This window comes from Nycticebus coucang, chromosome X (assembly GCF_027406575.1).
Source record: "Nycticebus coucang isolate mNycCou1 chromosome X, mNycCou1.pri, whole genome shotgun sequence".
Lineage (NCBI taxonomy): Eukaryota > Metazoa > Chordata > Mammalia > Primates > Lorisidae > Nycticebus > Nycticebus coucang.
Genome location: NC_069804.1, coordinates 153,587,007 through 153,604,029, shown reverse-complemented (window position 1 = coordinate 153,604,029; position 17,023 = coordinate 153,587,007). Strand labels below are relative to the sequence as shown.

General features: G+C 35.1%; 1 protein-coding gene across 2 annotated transcripts; it reads left to right on the top strand.

Moving 5' to 3' along the window:
• Positions 1-820: 820 nt before the first annotated feature.
• On the top strand, positions 821-2,326 carry LOC128577961 (T-complex protein 11 X-linked protein 2-like). 2 transcript variants are annotated; one of them, XM_053580310.1, is made up of 2 exons: positions 1,139-2,091; positions 2,142-2,221. In XM_053580310.1, exons 1-2 carry the CDS (start codon positions 1,154-1,156, stop codon positions 2,164-2,166), a joined length of 963 nt encoding a protein of 320 aa, XP_053436285.1. In that variant the 5' UTR covers positions 1,139-1,153; the 3' UTR covers positions 2,167-2,221. The 2 variants fall into 2 exon arrangements, with proteins under 2 accessions (XP_053436284.1, XP_053436285.1); XM_053580309.1 differs by having other exon boundaries at positions 821-2,326.
• The last annotated feature ends 14,697 nt before the right edge of the window (positions 2,327-17,023 follow it).

Genomic DNA, 17,023 nt, shown 5'->3' with positions numbered 1-17,023 from the left:
ATGAATATGGATGTAAAAATATTCAATAAGATCCTAGCGAACAGAATTCCATGACATATTTAAAAAAATTACACACCACGATCAAGTTGGTTTTGTCCCAGAGTTACAAGTTTAGTTCAATATCTGTAAATCTATAAATATAATATACTATATAAATAAAATGAAAAACAATGACCATAATATTCTATAAATTGATGCAGAAAAAGCTTTGGTATACAGCGTTCTTTAATGTTTTAAACACTTAATAAAATAAGCTTATATGGGACATTTCTTAAACTGGTAGAGGCCATCTACAGCAAACCCACAGCCAATATCATATTGAATGGAAGAAAATTGATTAGATCTGGAACTTGACAATAATGCCTATTGTCACTACTGCTACTCAAAATAGTAATGGTAATGGAAGTCATAGCCATCACAATCAGGCAAGAGAAGGGAATCAATCCTATTCAAATAGGGTCAGAGGAGGTCAAATTCTAACTGTTCATGGGTGAAATGATCTTATACCTGTAAAATGCCAGGGACTCAACTTCAAAGCTGTTAGAAGTGATCAAGAAATATAGCAGTGTCTCAGAATACTAAATCAATTCTTACAAATCAGTAGCTTTTGTATATATCAGCAATAGTCAAGCTGACAATATAAAGACATTATTCCTTTTACAGTAGCATCAAAGATGATGAAATACCTGGGAATTTATCTAACAAAGGACATGAAAGAGCTCTACAATTAGAATTTTAAAACTCTAAGAAGAGAAGTACTTGAAGATGTTAACAAATGGAAAAACATACTATGGAGAACAGAGGAAGAGATAACATCAAGATGCCCAAGAGTGAGGAAACTGTACTCCAAAATGATCCTAATGAAGCAAAGTGTGGAGCCCATAATTCTGAAACATCAGAGAAGAACCAAGAAGAGGAAGACTTCTGTTTAAATAACTACTCTCCTCGTCTAATAGAAACAATTAACGAAGTTTCCAGGATGAGCATTGCTCATGAAATCATGGTAAATCAAGATTTCTACACGGAAGAGAATGTTTTATCTCCAAACGGTCTGGAAGACAGGTTCATGGAGACATTGTACAATGTTTTTTGGGACCATTTAAGAGAACAACTCTTGAGTAATCCTCCCAAATTCACTTGTGCTCTTGAACTTATGACAGAAGTTAAGGAGGTTTCGCTATCACTGCTATTACCACGCCACATCCGCCTAAAAAATGAGATTAAAGAAGTTCTGGACATGGATCTCCTCAAGCAAGAAGCAGAACATGGAGCCCTAGATGTCTCTCGTCTCTCTAACTACATTCTTAGTTTGATGACCCTGCTATGTGCACCAGTTAGAGATGAAGCAGTAAAGAAACTACAGAGCATAACAGATCCAGTACAGTTACTGAGGGGCATCTTCCATGTTCTGGGCCTAATGAAAATGGACATGGCGAACTATACCATCCAGAGCATTCGACCCTACCTGCAGGAATATTCCATCCAGTATGAAAGAGCTAAATTCCAGGAACTCCTTGACAAACAACCCAATCTCCTTGATTACACCAAGAAATGGCTAACCAAAGCAGCCACAGACCTCATTACACCATGTCTGGATTCTCCTGACATCCCCAGCTCCTCCAGCATGGCCTGTTCAACTCCAGACAAGGCAGCTAAGAATTCAGATCCTCCCAATCCCATAATGGTGCTATACCAGGGCTACCTGAATCTCCTCCTCTGGGATCCTGAAAATGAAGAATTCCCTGAGACTCTGCTGATGGACAGAATCCGGGTCCAGGAAATGGGGTCCCATTTGCGCCACTTGACTATATTGGCCTCAGTCTTACTAGTGGCTAGAAGTTTCTCTGGTTCAATTTTATTCAACTCACCTGGATTTGTGGATAAACTGAAATGCATAACCAAGGCTGTGACTGAGGAATTTAACTCCAAGCCTGAAGAAGCTATGTTGAATGTGAGTGAACAGGTGTCTCAGGAAATTCATTGTGGCCTCAAGGACCTGGGCTTTACTGCCCTAAGCAGTGAAAACACAGTATGTCTTATAGGACAACTCCAGAACATCACCAAGAAAGAAAACCGTGTCCGTAGTATCATTGATCAGCGCCTCCTTTTGTTTCTCAAATGCTGTTTGGTTCGTGGCATGCAGGAGTCTCTGCTACACTTCCCTGAAGGCCTTAATCACATCGAAGGAGAGTTGACAGAACTAGGCCGGAAGTTTGTCAAGCTGATGCATCATAATCAGCAGGTATTTGGCCCATACTATGCTGAGATCCTAAAAAATGTCGATACTCTAGTTCAAGCACAAGAAACAGAAGTGGAACCTATCTGATAGTGCTGGACTCCAGCCATAGCAACAGGGACCCAGGAGAGAGGGCTCAGCATGTTCTTGAGATGATATCACCTGTGGCCAGCAGAGAAGCCAGCCATCTTCCTCACTACAGCCGGGATACAGGGCTGCAGGGGTCAGCATGTAAACACCAGCTGACCCAACCCCGTTGGTTAATAAACTTCTGAGCTGCAAGAAAAAAAAAAAACAAACAAACAAACAAAAAAAAAAACATACTATGCTCATGCCTGGGAAGAATCAATATTGTTAAAATCACCATACTATTCAAAGCAATCTACAGATTTAATGCAATCCTTATTAAAGCACCAATGTCATACTTTAAAGAATTTGAAAATATAGTACTTCATTTTACATGAAATCATAAAAAATCTTGAATAGCAAATACATTACTTAGAAATAAAAACAAATCAGGAGACCTCATGTTACCAGATTTCAGGTTATACTAGCTTCTGTAAAATATGTTTAGTGTATATTTACCAGAAATACTAATTTAAATTGTACCATATTTCTCAACAGGGGGCAGATATAATTTTCAGCCAGAATGGTTATCAGAGTATATTGTTTCAGGCTATTTATTCAAGAAGAGAGAACAGAAAAGAATTCTCCAATTGGATTGAAAAATTGCATAGTGATGTCATAAAACATTAATTTAACAGTAGGGAGTATCATTTATGAATCACTATAAGTTCTGTTCTCTTGGGTTTCACGTTTTGCAACTATAATAAATCCAATATACAAAATTTCTTGATTGATTAGAAACTTTGTTTGTTTACCAAACTTAGCAATCTTCTACTAATACAAGCAAGCATTCACAAACACAAAGTGCATATAATATCTCTCATATGTTTTTAAATTAAAATGCTCCAGGGGCATTTGCCTATTATATTATCATATAGGGATTGTGGAATAATTTAATGTTCACAGAATCACAGAATGCTAGGATGAATTGCAAATTTTGAGAAAAATGTGAATGAAAACACTATCTTAGCAGTGAATCATATCCTCTTATTGCATAGATGTATAAGATAAGAAATAGTGGAAAGTTCCTTGGTCTTAATGAGATAATAGCCTGATTATCTGAGTATTTTCAAAGGTGAATGAAGCACAAATGTGTTGACTATCTCTATTTGACTCATGCATAGCAGCTCCAGATGAAAAACACACTCCTTTATTCTCAGAAATCTCTGTACTAGAATTTTCTTATGTGTTCAAGGTAAATTTCCCTGCAAGTTTGTGTAACACAGATATTAAATTTTGCTTTATAATTGGAAGAGATACTCAGATTCTTAAATATGTTTATCAAAGCCCCCCTTTCTGTTATAGTTATAATATTCTATTCTTTAATATTTGAACTTTGTTTTGCTTTATTTTTCATAATTCTTTATTTCTCCTTAAAGAAATAGACTTCCAATCAGTAACACTTACAGTGTCTCATTTGATTGTTTAGCTTAGTCAATCCATAATCCAATAGTTTTAACTTTTTCTTTCTTCCTTTCTTTCATTGGAGATGGAAGGCATGCATGCAGTGTCATTGTACCTCATGAACTTAAAATTCATTATTAAGTTCTCTTATCGAATTCAGACAAAATAGGCTTAGTCCTTTCTAGTTGTTCATATGAGTCTTATTTTCTACAATTTGAAATATTTTCAGGATTTATTTCACAAAATCAAGTTATCTAAACCTATAACATCCTTTTAAAAATGTTGAGTGAATATAGAGTGTTTATATTATGGAATATTTTTTGGTGGTATAAATACACAGTTTTGCCAAATTGGACACAAATATACAGTTAATAATAGAAATATATTCAATCATTGAAAAGGAGTTTTTATTGCCATTCTAAATTTTTTTAATTAAACTTTATTATACCAGTTGTTCATTTGAGAACTTATTTAGCTAACCCAAATAATATCAATAAATATCCACTGGACTCTAGACCTTATTGCTGAATCTGATGGGATTTAAACTGCTCTTACATTCATGCTTCATTTTGTTAGGTATCTAACTTATTATTATGAAAGAAGTTGCTAAAGAACATGTTGCACAGTAATATGGATCAGCGTTTTACTAGTAAAGTAATTTTATATATTAGGAACATAAACACATGATTATGAGTTTTATAAATAAATAGTAATTTATAGGTATTTGAGAGACCAGATAAATATGTCACAAGAAGAGTTGGTTAAACAGACCTTGGTGAAATTATATACCTTAGAAAAATTTTCAGCAAGATGTATTCATCAAGAAGACAATGATGAAGTCCTTGGAATGCTGCAATCATGGCTTTCTAGGGTTAATTTTCAGGTTTTATTAGGCATAGAATTGTCAGCACTGCAATTCTGGGCCCATCTAATAAACAACTGATTAGTTATATAAGTTGCATGTAATAATATTTTCCTTTATTAAAAAAGATAAGAAAACAAACTCACAGAAAGATTAACTTCTATTCAAGAAGAGATTCCCATAGTTTATGCAGCCATCAAAAGGTAAGTTCTAATGTCACAAGAAAAGTCCATAAGAGAGTACAGATGATTATCTAATTTAGTAGTTCAAAAGCCTACAAAAATGAGCTGAACTACTACATTTTTTTAATATGGAAAAATAGCTTCACTAATATGGAAAGATTGCATAACAAATCTGTGAAGCCACCTTAATGGAATTCAATTTCCACCTCTGTCATTCACTGTTGCTTTGGGAAATTTTCTTTATTTATTTACAAAGGAGATCAATTTAGGGGTAATTTTCTTAATCTGTCTTTCCTCGCTTTCTCTTCTGTAAAATTGGGATGAAAACAGTGTCTGGTTCATAGTTTTTCTGTGAGAATTAAAGTTAATAACTATTCCATGTCTCTAGGAGCAGCATCTTGGTCTATGCAGGCGTCCTCAAACTTTTTTTTTTATTGTTGGGGATTCATTGAGGGTACAATAAGCCAGGTTACACTGATGTCCTCAAACTTTTTAAACAGGGGATCAATTCACTGTCCCTCAGACTATTGGAGGGCCGAACTATAGTTTAAAACAAAAACTATGAACAAATTCCTATGCACACTGCACATATCTTATTTTGAAGTAAAAAAACAAAACGGGAACAAATACAATTCACACCGCTTCATGTGGCCCGCAGGCCGCAGTTTGAGGATGCCTGTTCTATAGTATGAACTATCAGGAATTGTTAAATAAAAATTTTTGCAAAACTTGCAATTATCCTTCTGGGTAGGAATTTCTCATAGATGTCAGGAGTGAGCTTCAGTGTCAAAGGTCACGATATTCAGGTAGAACATCAAATATGGAATGAATTTTAAAACTCTTTAGTCAGGTAGCTTGCAAACAATCTTTTTTATGGCCAATGATATTTGATTTATCTTTTTAAGCAATTAAATCTTATTCTCAAATGAAACATTTTGCAGAATTCTAATTTATAAAATACATAAAAGCAGAGTTTATCATGCTGTACAATAGATCACCCTTACTTATTTCTCTTATCTAACTGAACCTTGTATCCTTTGTTCAACATTTGACCTTTAACCATTCATCCCTCTCAGTCTCTAGTAACCACAATTTTACCTTCTATTTCTATGAGTTTGACTTTTTTAGATTCCATGCAGAAGTTATATCATACAGTATTTGTCTTTCTGTGACTAGCTTATATCACTTAGCATAATATTTCCTACCTTCATCTATATTGTTGCAAATGGAAGAATTCCCCAGAATTTTTAAGGTTAATTTTTTAAGATCATATTATTAGTAGTATATTGTGTGTGTGTCTATGTACAATGAAATATATATGTATGTGTGTATATATATATATATATTTAAATTCAATCATATCCTGATGGTCATTTCAATGTTTCCACTTCTTCACTATTGTGAATAATGCTTCCATAATTGAAACATCAATTAATATTGAGTCCGGGCCTGGTGGCTCATACCTAGCCACACTGGGAGGCCAAAGTGAATGGATTGCTTGAGGTCAGGAGTTCAAGAGCAGTCTGAGCAAGAGTAAGACCCTGTTTCTACTAAACAAAAATAGAAAAATTAGCTGGGATTGTTGGTGCAGGCCTGTAGTCCCAGCTACCCAGGAGACTGAGGCAAAAGAGTCAGTTGAGGCCAAGAGTTTGAGCTTGCCGTGAGCTATGATGCTACAGCACTCTGCCCAGGGCAACTAAGTGTAACTGTCTCAAAAAAAAAAAAATGTATGGTATCAAATCAAAGACACATTTAAAAAAGAGGCTTTATCCCATTATGGTTTCGTTTGTGTTTTCTTGATGATTAGTGATGTTAAGCATTTCTTCATGTGTTCACTGGCCATTCATCAATCTTCTTTTCATATCTTTTGCCTACTTTTTAATGAGGATATTTGTTCCTTTCTTACTGATTTTTTTCAGTTCTTCATAAATTCTGGATATTAGCCCATCATCAGGTGTTTAAATTCCAAATATTTACCCCCATTCTGTAAGTTGTCTATTTTTGTTGTTGCTAGAATTGCCTCTGGGGTGTTAGTCACAATTCTTTGCCTAGGCCAATATCTAGAAGAGATTTCTTTATGTTTCTTTCTAGAATTCTTATGGTTTCATGCTTTGCCTTTAAGCACTATTCATTAAATAAAGCTTCTTTTACCCAGTGTCTATAATTGTCTATTTTGTCAAAGATCAGTTGGTTGTAGGTAGATAGTTTTGTATCTGGATTCTCCATTCTACTCCCATTGAATTATATCTTTGTTTATTATAGCCTTTTAGTATAGTTCAAAGTCACTTGTAATTTCTTTAGGCAGTATTTCATAGTTCTCCTTCTAGAGAACTTTAGATTTTTCACCACCTTAATTAAATTTATTCCTAGGTATTTTATTTGCTTTCTAGCTATTGTGAATGGTAGTGTGTCTTTGATTTGATTGTCAGCTTGACTGTTATTATTGTACAGAAATGCTATGAATTTGTTTATATTGGTTTTGTAACCCAAGACTTCTTTATTTATCAATTTCAGGAAATTTCTTGGTGGAGCCTTTTGGGTTTTCTAAACGTAAGATATATCATCAGAAAAAATTGAGTTTTATTTTCTCTTTTCAAATTTGAATGCATTTCATTTCTTTCTCTTGCCTGACTGTTCTGGCTAGGACTTTAAGCACCATGTTTAATAGAAATCATGACAATGGACATCCTTATTTTGTTCTAGTTCTTAGAGAGAATGCTTTCTGCTTTTCATCATTCAGTATGATGTTGACAGTGAATTCTCATATATGGCTTTTATAATTTGAGATAATGTTCCTTCTATGCCTCATTTTCTGTGTGCTTTTATAAGGAAAGGGTGCTATATATTGTTGAATGTTTTTTCTGCATCTATTGAGATAATCAGATGGCCTTTGTTTTTGCTTATATTTAGGTAATGAATGGCTTTTATTAAAAAGTCCAAAAGGAGTACTCTCACATACACTGTTGGTTGGATGGAAAATTACTACAGCTTCTATGTAAAAAAGTATAGAGATTTCATGGGCAGCGCCTGTGGCTCAAGGAGTAGGGCGCCAGTCCCATATGCCAGAGGTGGCGGGTTCAAACCCAGCCTTGGCCAAAAACCAAAAAAAAAAAAAAAAAAAAAAAAAAAGTATAGAGATTTCAATAAGAAATAAAAGTACACCTACAATTCAACATGGCAATCCCACAACTGGAAATCTATCCACAGGAAATTAAATCATTTTATAGAAAAGAAACCTACACTTGAGGGTGGCACCTGTTGCTCAGTGGGTAGAGTGATGGCCCCATATACCAAGGGTGGTGGGTTCAAACCCAGCCCTGGCCAAACTGCAACAAAAAATAGCCGGGTGTTGTGGCAGACACATGTAGTCCCAGCTACTTGGGAGGCTGAGGCAAGAGAATTACCTAATACCAGGAGTTGGAGATTGCTGTGAAATGTGATCCCACAGCACTCTATGGAGGGTGGCAAGTGAGACTCTGTCTCAAAAAAAAAAAAGAAAAGAAAGAAAGAAACTTACACTTGAATATTTGCTGCAGCACATTTGACAATTGCAAAGATGCTGAATCTATCTAAATGCCCATCAATTCATGAGTGGTTTAACAAAATGTGATATATGTATACAACGGAGTACTGCTCAGCCATAAACAAGGATGAATTAATCCTTTGTGCAGCAATTTGGATGGAAATAGAGATCATTATCCTAAGGGATGTATCTCAATAATGGAAAAACAAAGCCCATGTCCTCTCTAATAAATTGGAGCTAACCAACAGGAACACATGTGCATAGAGGAAAGGAGAAGTCATTGGAAACCAAGCAGGTGGAAGGTGAAGAAGAAGATGGGCAAAAACCTACCTAATGGTTACAGTGAACACTGTTTAGGTGATAGACATGCTAATAGTTCTGACTCAAGCATTACAAAAGCTATCTATATATACAAAAAAATGGTATCACTTAATAATTTGAGATAAAAAATAATAATAATTATTAGTTTAAAAAGAGGACTTAAAATGTTCTACAACAAAATGACACACATTTGAGGTGATGTATATGCTTAGCCTGATTTGATCATTTTGCTAAATATATATGTATCAAAAACACATGCCACCCAATAAATACTTAAAATTATGATTTGTCAGATAAAAATAAAATAAGGTATAATAAAAATTGTTTTAAAAAAAGGAGTTGCTTTGATTGAAGCAAAAATAGCTCTAACTTCTTATTTTGGTTACAGTAAGCCCTGGTGCTTCTTAAAACAAAGCAACTTTCCTTTTTTTTTATTAAATCATAGCTGTGTACATCAATATGATCATGGTAAAGCAACTTTCTGAAGTCACACACGTGTCTACTGTCTAGAATCCATCATTCAAATAAATGTTTCTGAAGAAATGTGAATTGTAAACTTGATGATAAATTTTCTTTGGGTGGCAGTAGAACATTGTAAATTGGGTAAATGTGTCTGTTTCCCTCAATTCTGGATGCCAAAATCAGTTTTCAATGATCTAATCAGGGATCAAATCCCAGGAAAAATTTTTTTGATTTCTTGGCTTGATGTTGGTTAGAAATCAATTATATATATATATATATTGATTTATGCATATGGTTTATATATATAAATTTCCTTAGGTAAAAATAGTATGCTTCCTCTCTAATATCCCCATGTTGTTGAACATCTACATTTTTTATAGAGGTAAATTTTATATAACATAAAAGTCATCATTTTAGTCATCTTAAAGTGTACAATTCAATAGTTTTTAGTATACTCACAATGTTTTAAAATCACCACCACTCATTCTACAATTTTTTGTCATTCTAAAAGTAAACCTTCTATCCAGTAGGTGGTTACTCCCCATCCTCCCTACCCCCAACCCTAGAAACCACTACTCTACTTTCTTTTGTATGGATTTACCTATTCTGGAGATTGCATATGAATAAAATAGTACACAATGTGTTTCTTCTGTGTGTGTGGCTTCCTTCACTTAGAATATGAGTTTTCTCTTTTTATTATCAGAACAATGTGCGGGTGCAAGCGTTTTGGTTATATAATTTGATTTTGTGCAGTTTTAGTTAAAGATATGTGTGCCCATCACCAAATTAATGTTTTGATAGGCATACCAAAAATCAAATAACAAAAAACATTCAGTGGGTAAAAGATTCCCTATTTAACAAATGGTGCTGGATAAACTGGCTGGCAACCTGTAGAAGATTGAAACTGGACCCACACCTTTCACCATTAACTAAGATAAACTCTCAATGGATAAAAGATTTAAACTTAAGACATGAAACTATAAAAATTCTTGAAGAAAGTGTAGGGAAAACTCTTGAAGGAATCGGCCTGGGTGAATATTTTATGAGGATGACTCCCCAGGCAATTGAAGCAGTATCAAAAATACACTACTGTGACCTGAGAAAACTAAAAAGCTTCTGCACAGCCAAGAACATTGTAAGTAAAACAAGCAGACAGCCCTCAGAATGGGAGAAAATATTTGTAGGTTATACCTCCGATAAAGGTCTAATAATCAGAATCCACAGAGAACTCAAACATATTAGCCAGAAAAGAACAAGTGACTCCATCTCAGGGTGGGCAAGGGACTTGAAGAGAAACTTCTCTAAAGAAGAAAGACACACAATCTACAAACACATGAAAAAAAGTTCTTCATCCTTAATCATCAGAGAAATGCAAATCAAAATTACTTTGAGATATCACCCCAGTAAGAGTAGCCCACATAACAAAATCCCAAAACCAGAAATGTTGGCGTGGATGTGGAGAAAAGGGCACACTTCTACACTGCTAGTGGGAATGCACACTAATACGTTCCTTTTGGAAGGATGTTTGGAGAATACTTAGAGACCTCAACATAGACCTTCCATTCGATCCTATAATTCCTTTACTAGGTTTATACCCAGAAGACCAAAAGTCACAATATAACAAAGACATCTTTACCAGAATGTTTATTGCAGCCCAATTCATAATTGCTAAGTCATGGAAGAAGCCCAAGTGCCCATCGACCCATGAAAGGACTAGCAAATTGTGGTACATGTATACCATGGAATATTATGCATCCTTAAAGAAAGATGGAGACTTTACCTCTTTCATGTTCACATGAATGGAGCTGGAACATATTCTTCTTAGCAAAATATCTCAGGAATGGAAGAAAAAGTATCCAATGTACTCAGCTCTACTATGAAACTAAATTATAGCTTTCACATGAAGGCTATAACCCAACTATAGCACAAGACTATGGGGAAGGGGCCAAGGAAGGGGAAGGGGGGGAGGTTTTGGTGGAGGGAGGGTGATGGGTGGGGCCACATCTACGGTGCAACTTAGAATGGGTACAGGCGAAGCTTACTAAATACAGCATACAAATGCCTACATACAGTAACTAAGAAAATGCCATGAAGGCTATGTTGAACAGTTTGATGACAATATTTCAGATTGTATATGAAACCCGTACATTGTACCCCTTGATTGAACTAATGTACACAGCTATGATTTAACAATAAAAATAAATAAATTTAAAAAAAAAACAAAAAAAACAACAAAAATCAAATGACAATAAGTGACTGAGTTCATCTCTTGATTCTCTAGTCTGTTCCATGTATCTACCTATCTATTTTTGTGTCACTACCAGGTTGTTCTGATCACTATGGATTAATAGTATAGCCTCAAGTCTGGTAATGTGATGACTCCTGATTTGATTTTATTTCTGAGTAATGTATCACATATTCAAGGTTTTTCTGATACCTTATTAAACCAAGTACTATTTTTTTCAAGATTTTTAAAGTATGGCAATGGTGCTTAAATGGAGATTTCATTAAATCTTTAGATTTCCTTAGGTAGATGGACATTTTATCAGTGTTGATTCCTCCCATCCACAAACATGGTATGTTTCTCCATTTGTTAATAATATCTTCAACTATTCCTTTCTCAGAGTTTCTTAATTCTCTTTATAGAAATCATCCACATCCTTTGTTGGGTAAATTTCCAGATTCATCTTCTTTGGCTCCACTGTAAAAGTAATAGAGTTCAAAATCTTGGAAGAAAATGATAAGACACAAATGATCAAAACCAGTTGGATACTGCAGAGGCAGTCCATGAGGGAAATTTGTAACATTTAAAGACTTCACACAGAAAACAGAAAGACATTGTGTCTGCTCAGGTTAGCAAAGAGCTGCTGACCACAAGGGAACCACCCAACCGGGCACCCCCAGGGGTTGGGTTTTTTTTTAAGGTTGTGTAAAAGTACCCTACTGTACACCTATATTGATCTGTCTCCTTCTTTCTGTGCCTCTCTTCTTTTTCTCAATATTCCTTTTTCCACCCCCCCTCCTTTCTCGATTTTATTTATTTTTTTGGTTTTTTCTTCTTTCTTTCATTTCCTCTTGCTCTTCAACCTTTTCATCCTTCTGGTCCTATACAAAAAGACTCATCAAAACCTTAGTACACAAGCATTGGAACTTAAAGAGCAAGAGGAAGTGAAAGGAAAATTAGGGCAAGGAAACAGATAAAAGAAATCACTCATGAGGAAGAATCAGCAGAAAACTCCAGGCAACATGAAGAACCAGTCCAGAACAACCCCACCAAGGACCATGAGGTAGCTACTGCAGAAGACTCCACCTATAAAGAAATGTTACGAATGACAGAAAGGGAATTCAGAATACACATGATGAAAACAATGAAGGAAATGATGGAAACAATGAAGGAAACTGCTAATAAAATGGAAAATAACCAAAAGGAAATCCAAAACAAAATCAAATAAGAGATGAACGATATGAAGAATATAGAAAGGATATAGCAGAGCTGAAGGAACTGAAACAGTCAATTAGGGAACTTAAAGATGCAATGGAAAGTATCAGCAACAGGTTAGACCATGAAAAAGAAATAATTTCAGAGGTAGAAGACAAAGTTCTTAAGATAACTCAGATAGTAAAAGAGGCAGAAAAGAAGAGAGAGAAAGCAGAACGTTCACTGTCAGAAATATGGGACTTTATGAAATGTTCCAACATACAAGTTATAGGAATCCCAGAGGGGAAGAAGAATGCCCCAGAGGAATGGAAGCCATATTAGAGAATGTTATAAAAGAAAATATCCCAAATATCATCAAAGATTCTGACAAACTGCTTTCAGAGCGATATCGGACCCCAGGTTGCCTCAACTCTAACTGAGCTGCTCCAAGACACATTGTGATGAACTTGTCCAAAGTCAAGACAAAAGAAAAGATTCTGCAAGCTGCCAGAAGTAAGCACCAGTTGACCTACAGGGGAAAATCCATAAGAGTGACTGCAGACTTCTCTAATGAAACTTTCCAAGCAAGAAGACAATGTTCATCTACCTTTAATCTACTTAAACGGAACAATTTCCATCCTAGAATTCTGTACCTTGCTAAGCTAAGCTTTAAAATTGACGGAGAAATCAAATCATTTACGGATATACAAACATTGAGGAAGTTTACCACAACAAGACCAACTCTACAGGAAATACTTCAACCTGTTCTACACACTGACCACAACAATAGATCTGCAGCAAAGTAAGAACTCAGAAATTAAGGTACAGAACCTAACCTCCACACTGATGCAAAAGATAAAACTAAGCAATGGACTCTCACAAAATAAGATGAATAGAACACTACCACACTTATCAATTATCTCAATAAATGTCAATGGCTTGAATTCCCCACTGAAGAGACATAGATTGGATGACTACATTAAAAAAAACACAAGCCATCCATTTGCTGTCTGCAAGAAACACATCTGGCATCAAAAGACAAATTAAAACTCTGAGTCAAAGGTTGGAAGACAATTTTTCAGGCAAATGGAATTCGGAAGAAAGGAGGAGTTGCAATCTTATTTACAGATACATGTGGATTTAAAGCAACTAAAGACAAAAATGACAAAGAAGGTCACTTTATATTGGTCAAGGGAAAAATACAACAAGAAGACATTTCAATTCTAAATATTTATGCACCCAATTTAAATGCTCCCAGATTCTTCAAACAGACCTTACTCAGTCTGAGTAATAAGATATCCAACAATACAGAAATAAAAGTGGACTTTAACACTCCTCTTACAGAGCTGGACAGATCTTCTAAACAGAAATTAAACAAAGATATAAGAGATTTAAATGAGACCCTAGAACAACTGTGCTTGTTAGACACATATAGAACACTCCATTCCAAATATAAAGAATATACATTCCTCTCATCACCCCAATGAACGTTCTCTAAAATTGATCATATCCCGGGACACTAAACAATTATTAACAGAATACAAAAGAATTGAAATTTTACCTTGTATCTTTTCAGACAATAAGGTACTAAAGGTGGAACTCAACTCTAACAAAAATGTTCGACCCCACACGAAGGCATGGAAATTAAACGATCTTCTGTTGAATAACAAATGGGTACAGGAAGAAATAAAACAGAAAATCATTAATTTCCTTGAGCATAACAACAATGAAGACATAAGCTACAAAAACCTGTGGGATACTGCAAAAGCAGTTTTGAGAGGAAAATTTATCGCTTTAGATGCCTACACTTGAAAAACAGAAATAAAGCACATCAACAAACTCACAAGCCATCTTATGGACTTGGAAAAAGAAGAACAATCTAAGCCTAAACTCAGTAGAAGAAAACAAATATCCAAAATCAAATCGGAGATCAATGAAATTGAAAACAAATGAATGATTCAGAAAATTAATGAAACAAGGAATTGTTTTTTTGAAAAAATGAACAAAATAGATAAAACATTGGCCAAACTAATGAGAAATAGAAAAGTAAAATCTCTAGTAACTTCAATCAGAAATGATAAAGGGGAAATAACAACTGATCCCACAGAGAAACAAGAGATCATCTCTGAATACTACCAGAAACTCTATGCCCAGAAATTTGACAATGTGAAAAAAATGGATCAATATTTGGAATCAAACCCTCTCCCTAGACTTAGCCAGGAAGAAATAGAGCTCCTGAACAGACCAATTTCAAGCACTGAGATTAAAGAAACAATAAAACAGCTTCCAACCAAAAAAAAACCCTGGTCAAGATGGCTTCACACTAGAATTCTATCAAACCTTCAAGGAAGAGCTTATTCCTATACTGCAGAAATTATTCCAAAATATTGAGGAAGAAGGAATCTTCCCCAACACATTTTATGAAGCAAACATCACCCTGATACCAAAACCAGGAAAAGACCAAACAAAAAGGAGAATTTCAAACCAATCTCACTCATGAATATAGAGGCAAAAATTCTCAACAAAATCCTAGCCAATAGATTACAGCTTATCATCAAAAAAGTCACACATCATGATCAAGTAGGTTTCATCTCAGGGATGCAAGGCTGATTTAACATACGCAAGTCCATAAACGTTATCCACTATATTAACAGAGGCAAAAATAAAGATCATATGATCCTCTCAATAGATGCAGAAAAAGCATTTGACAAAATCCAGCATCCTTTTCTAATTAGAACACTGAAGAGTATAGGCATAGGTGGCACATTTCTAAAACTGATTGAAGCTATCTATGACAAACCCACAGCTAGTATTTTACTGAATGGAGTAAAACTGAAAGCTTTTCCTCTTACAACTGGAATGAGACAAGGTTGTCCTCTGTCACCTTTACTATTCAACATAGTGCTGGAAGTTCTAGCCAATACAATTAGGCAAGACAAGGAAATAAAGGGAATCCAAATGGGAGCAGAAGAGCTCAAACTCTCCCTTTTTGCTGACGACATGATCTTAAAGAATCCCAAAGCCTCAACCACAAGACTCCTAGAAGTCATCAAAAAAATACAGTAATGTTTCAGGATATAAAATCAATGTCCACAAGTCAGTAGCCTTTGTATACACCAATAACAGTCAAGATGAGAAGCTAATTAAGAACACATCTCCCTTCACCATACTTTCAAAGAAAATGAAATACCTAGCAATATACCTAACGAAGAAGGTGAAGGAACTCTATAAAGAAAATTATGAAATCCTCAGAAAGGAAATAGTGGAAGATATTAAAAAATGGAAGAACACACCATGCTCATGGATGGGAAGAATCAACATTGTTAAAATGTCTATACTTCCCAAAGCAATCTACCTATTCAATGCCATTCCTATCAAAATACCAACATCATACTTTCAAGATTTGGAAAAAATGATTCTGCATTTTGTATGGAACCAGAAAAAACCCCGTATAGCTAAGGCAGTTCTTAGTAATAAAAATAAAGCTAGGGGCATCACCATACCAGATTTTAGTCTGTACTACAAAGCCATAGTGGTCAAGACAGCATGGTACTGGCATAAAAATAGAGACATAGACACTTGGAATCAAATAGAAAACCAGGAAATGAAACTAACATCTTACAACCACCTAATCTTCGATGAACCAAACAAGAACATACCTTGGGGGAAAGACTCCCTATCCAATAAATGGTGTTTGTATAACCGGATATCTACATGTAAAAGACTGAAACTGGACCCACACCTTTCCCCTCTCACAAAAATTGATTCAAGATGGATAAAGGACTTAAATATAAGGTATGAAGCAACAAAAATCATCAAAGAAACATAGGAAAATCACTGGAAGACATTGACCTGGGGAAAGACTTCATGAAGTAGACTGCCATGGCAATTGCAACAACAACAATAATAAACAAATGGGACTTCATTAAACTAAAAAGCTTCTGTACAGCTAAGGAGAGAACAACCAAAGCAAAGAGACAACCTACACAATGGGAAAGGATATTCATGTATTTTGAATCAGACAAAAGCTTAATAACTAGGCTCTATAGAGAACTCAAATTAATCCACATGAAAAAAAGCCAACAATCCCATATATCAATGGTCAAGAGACATGAATAGAACCTTCTCTAAAGAAGATAGACAAATGGCTAACAAACATATGAAAATATGTTCATCATCCCTATATATTAGAGAAATTCAAATCAAAACCATCCTGAGATACCATCTAACCCCAGTGAGAATGGCCCACATCACAAAATCTCAAAACTGCAGATACTGGCATGGATGTGGAGAGAAGGGAATACTTTTACACTGCTGGTGGGACTGCAAACTAGTACAACCTTTCTGGAAGGAAGTATGGAGAAACTTCAAAGCACTCAAGCTAGACCTCCCATTTGATCCTGCAATCCCATTACTGGGCATCTACCCAGAAGAAAAAAAAAATTCTTTTATCATAAGGACTCTTGTACTAGACTTTTTATTGCAGCTC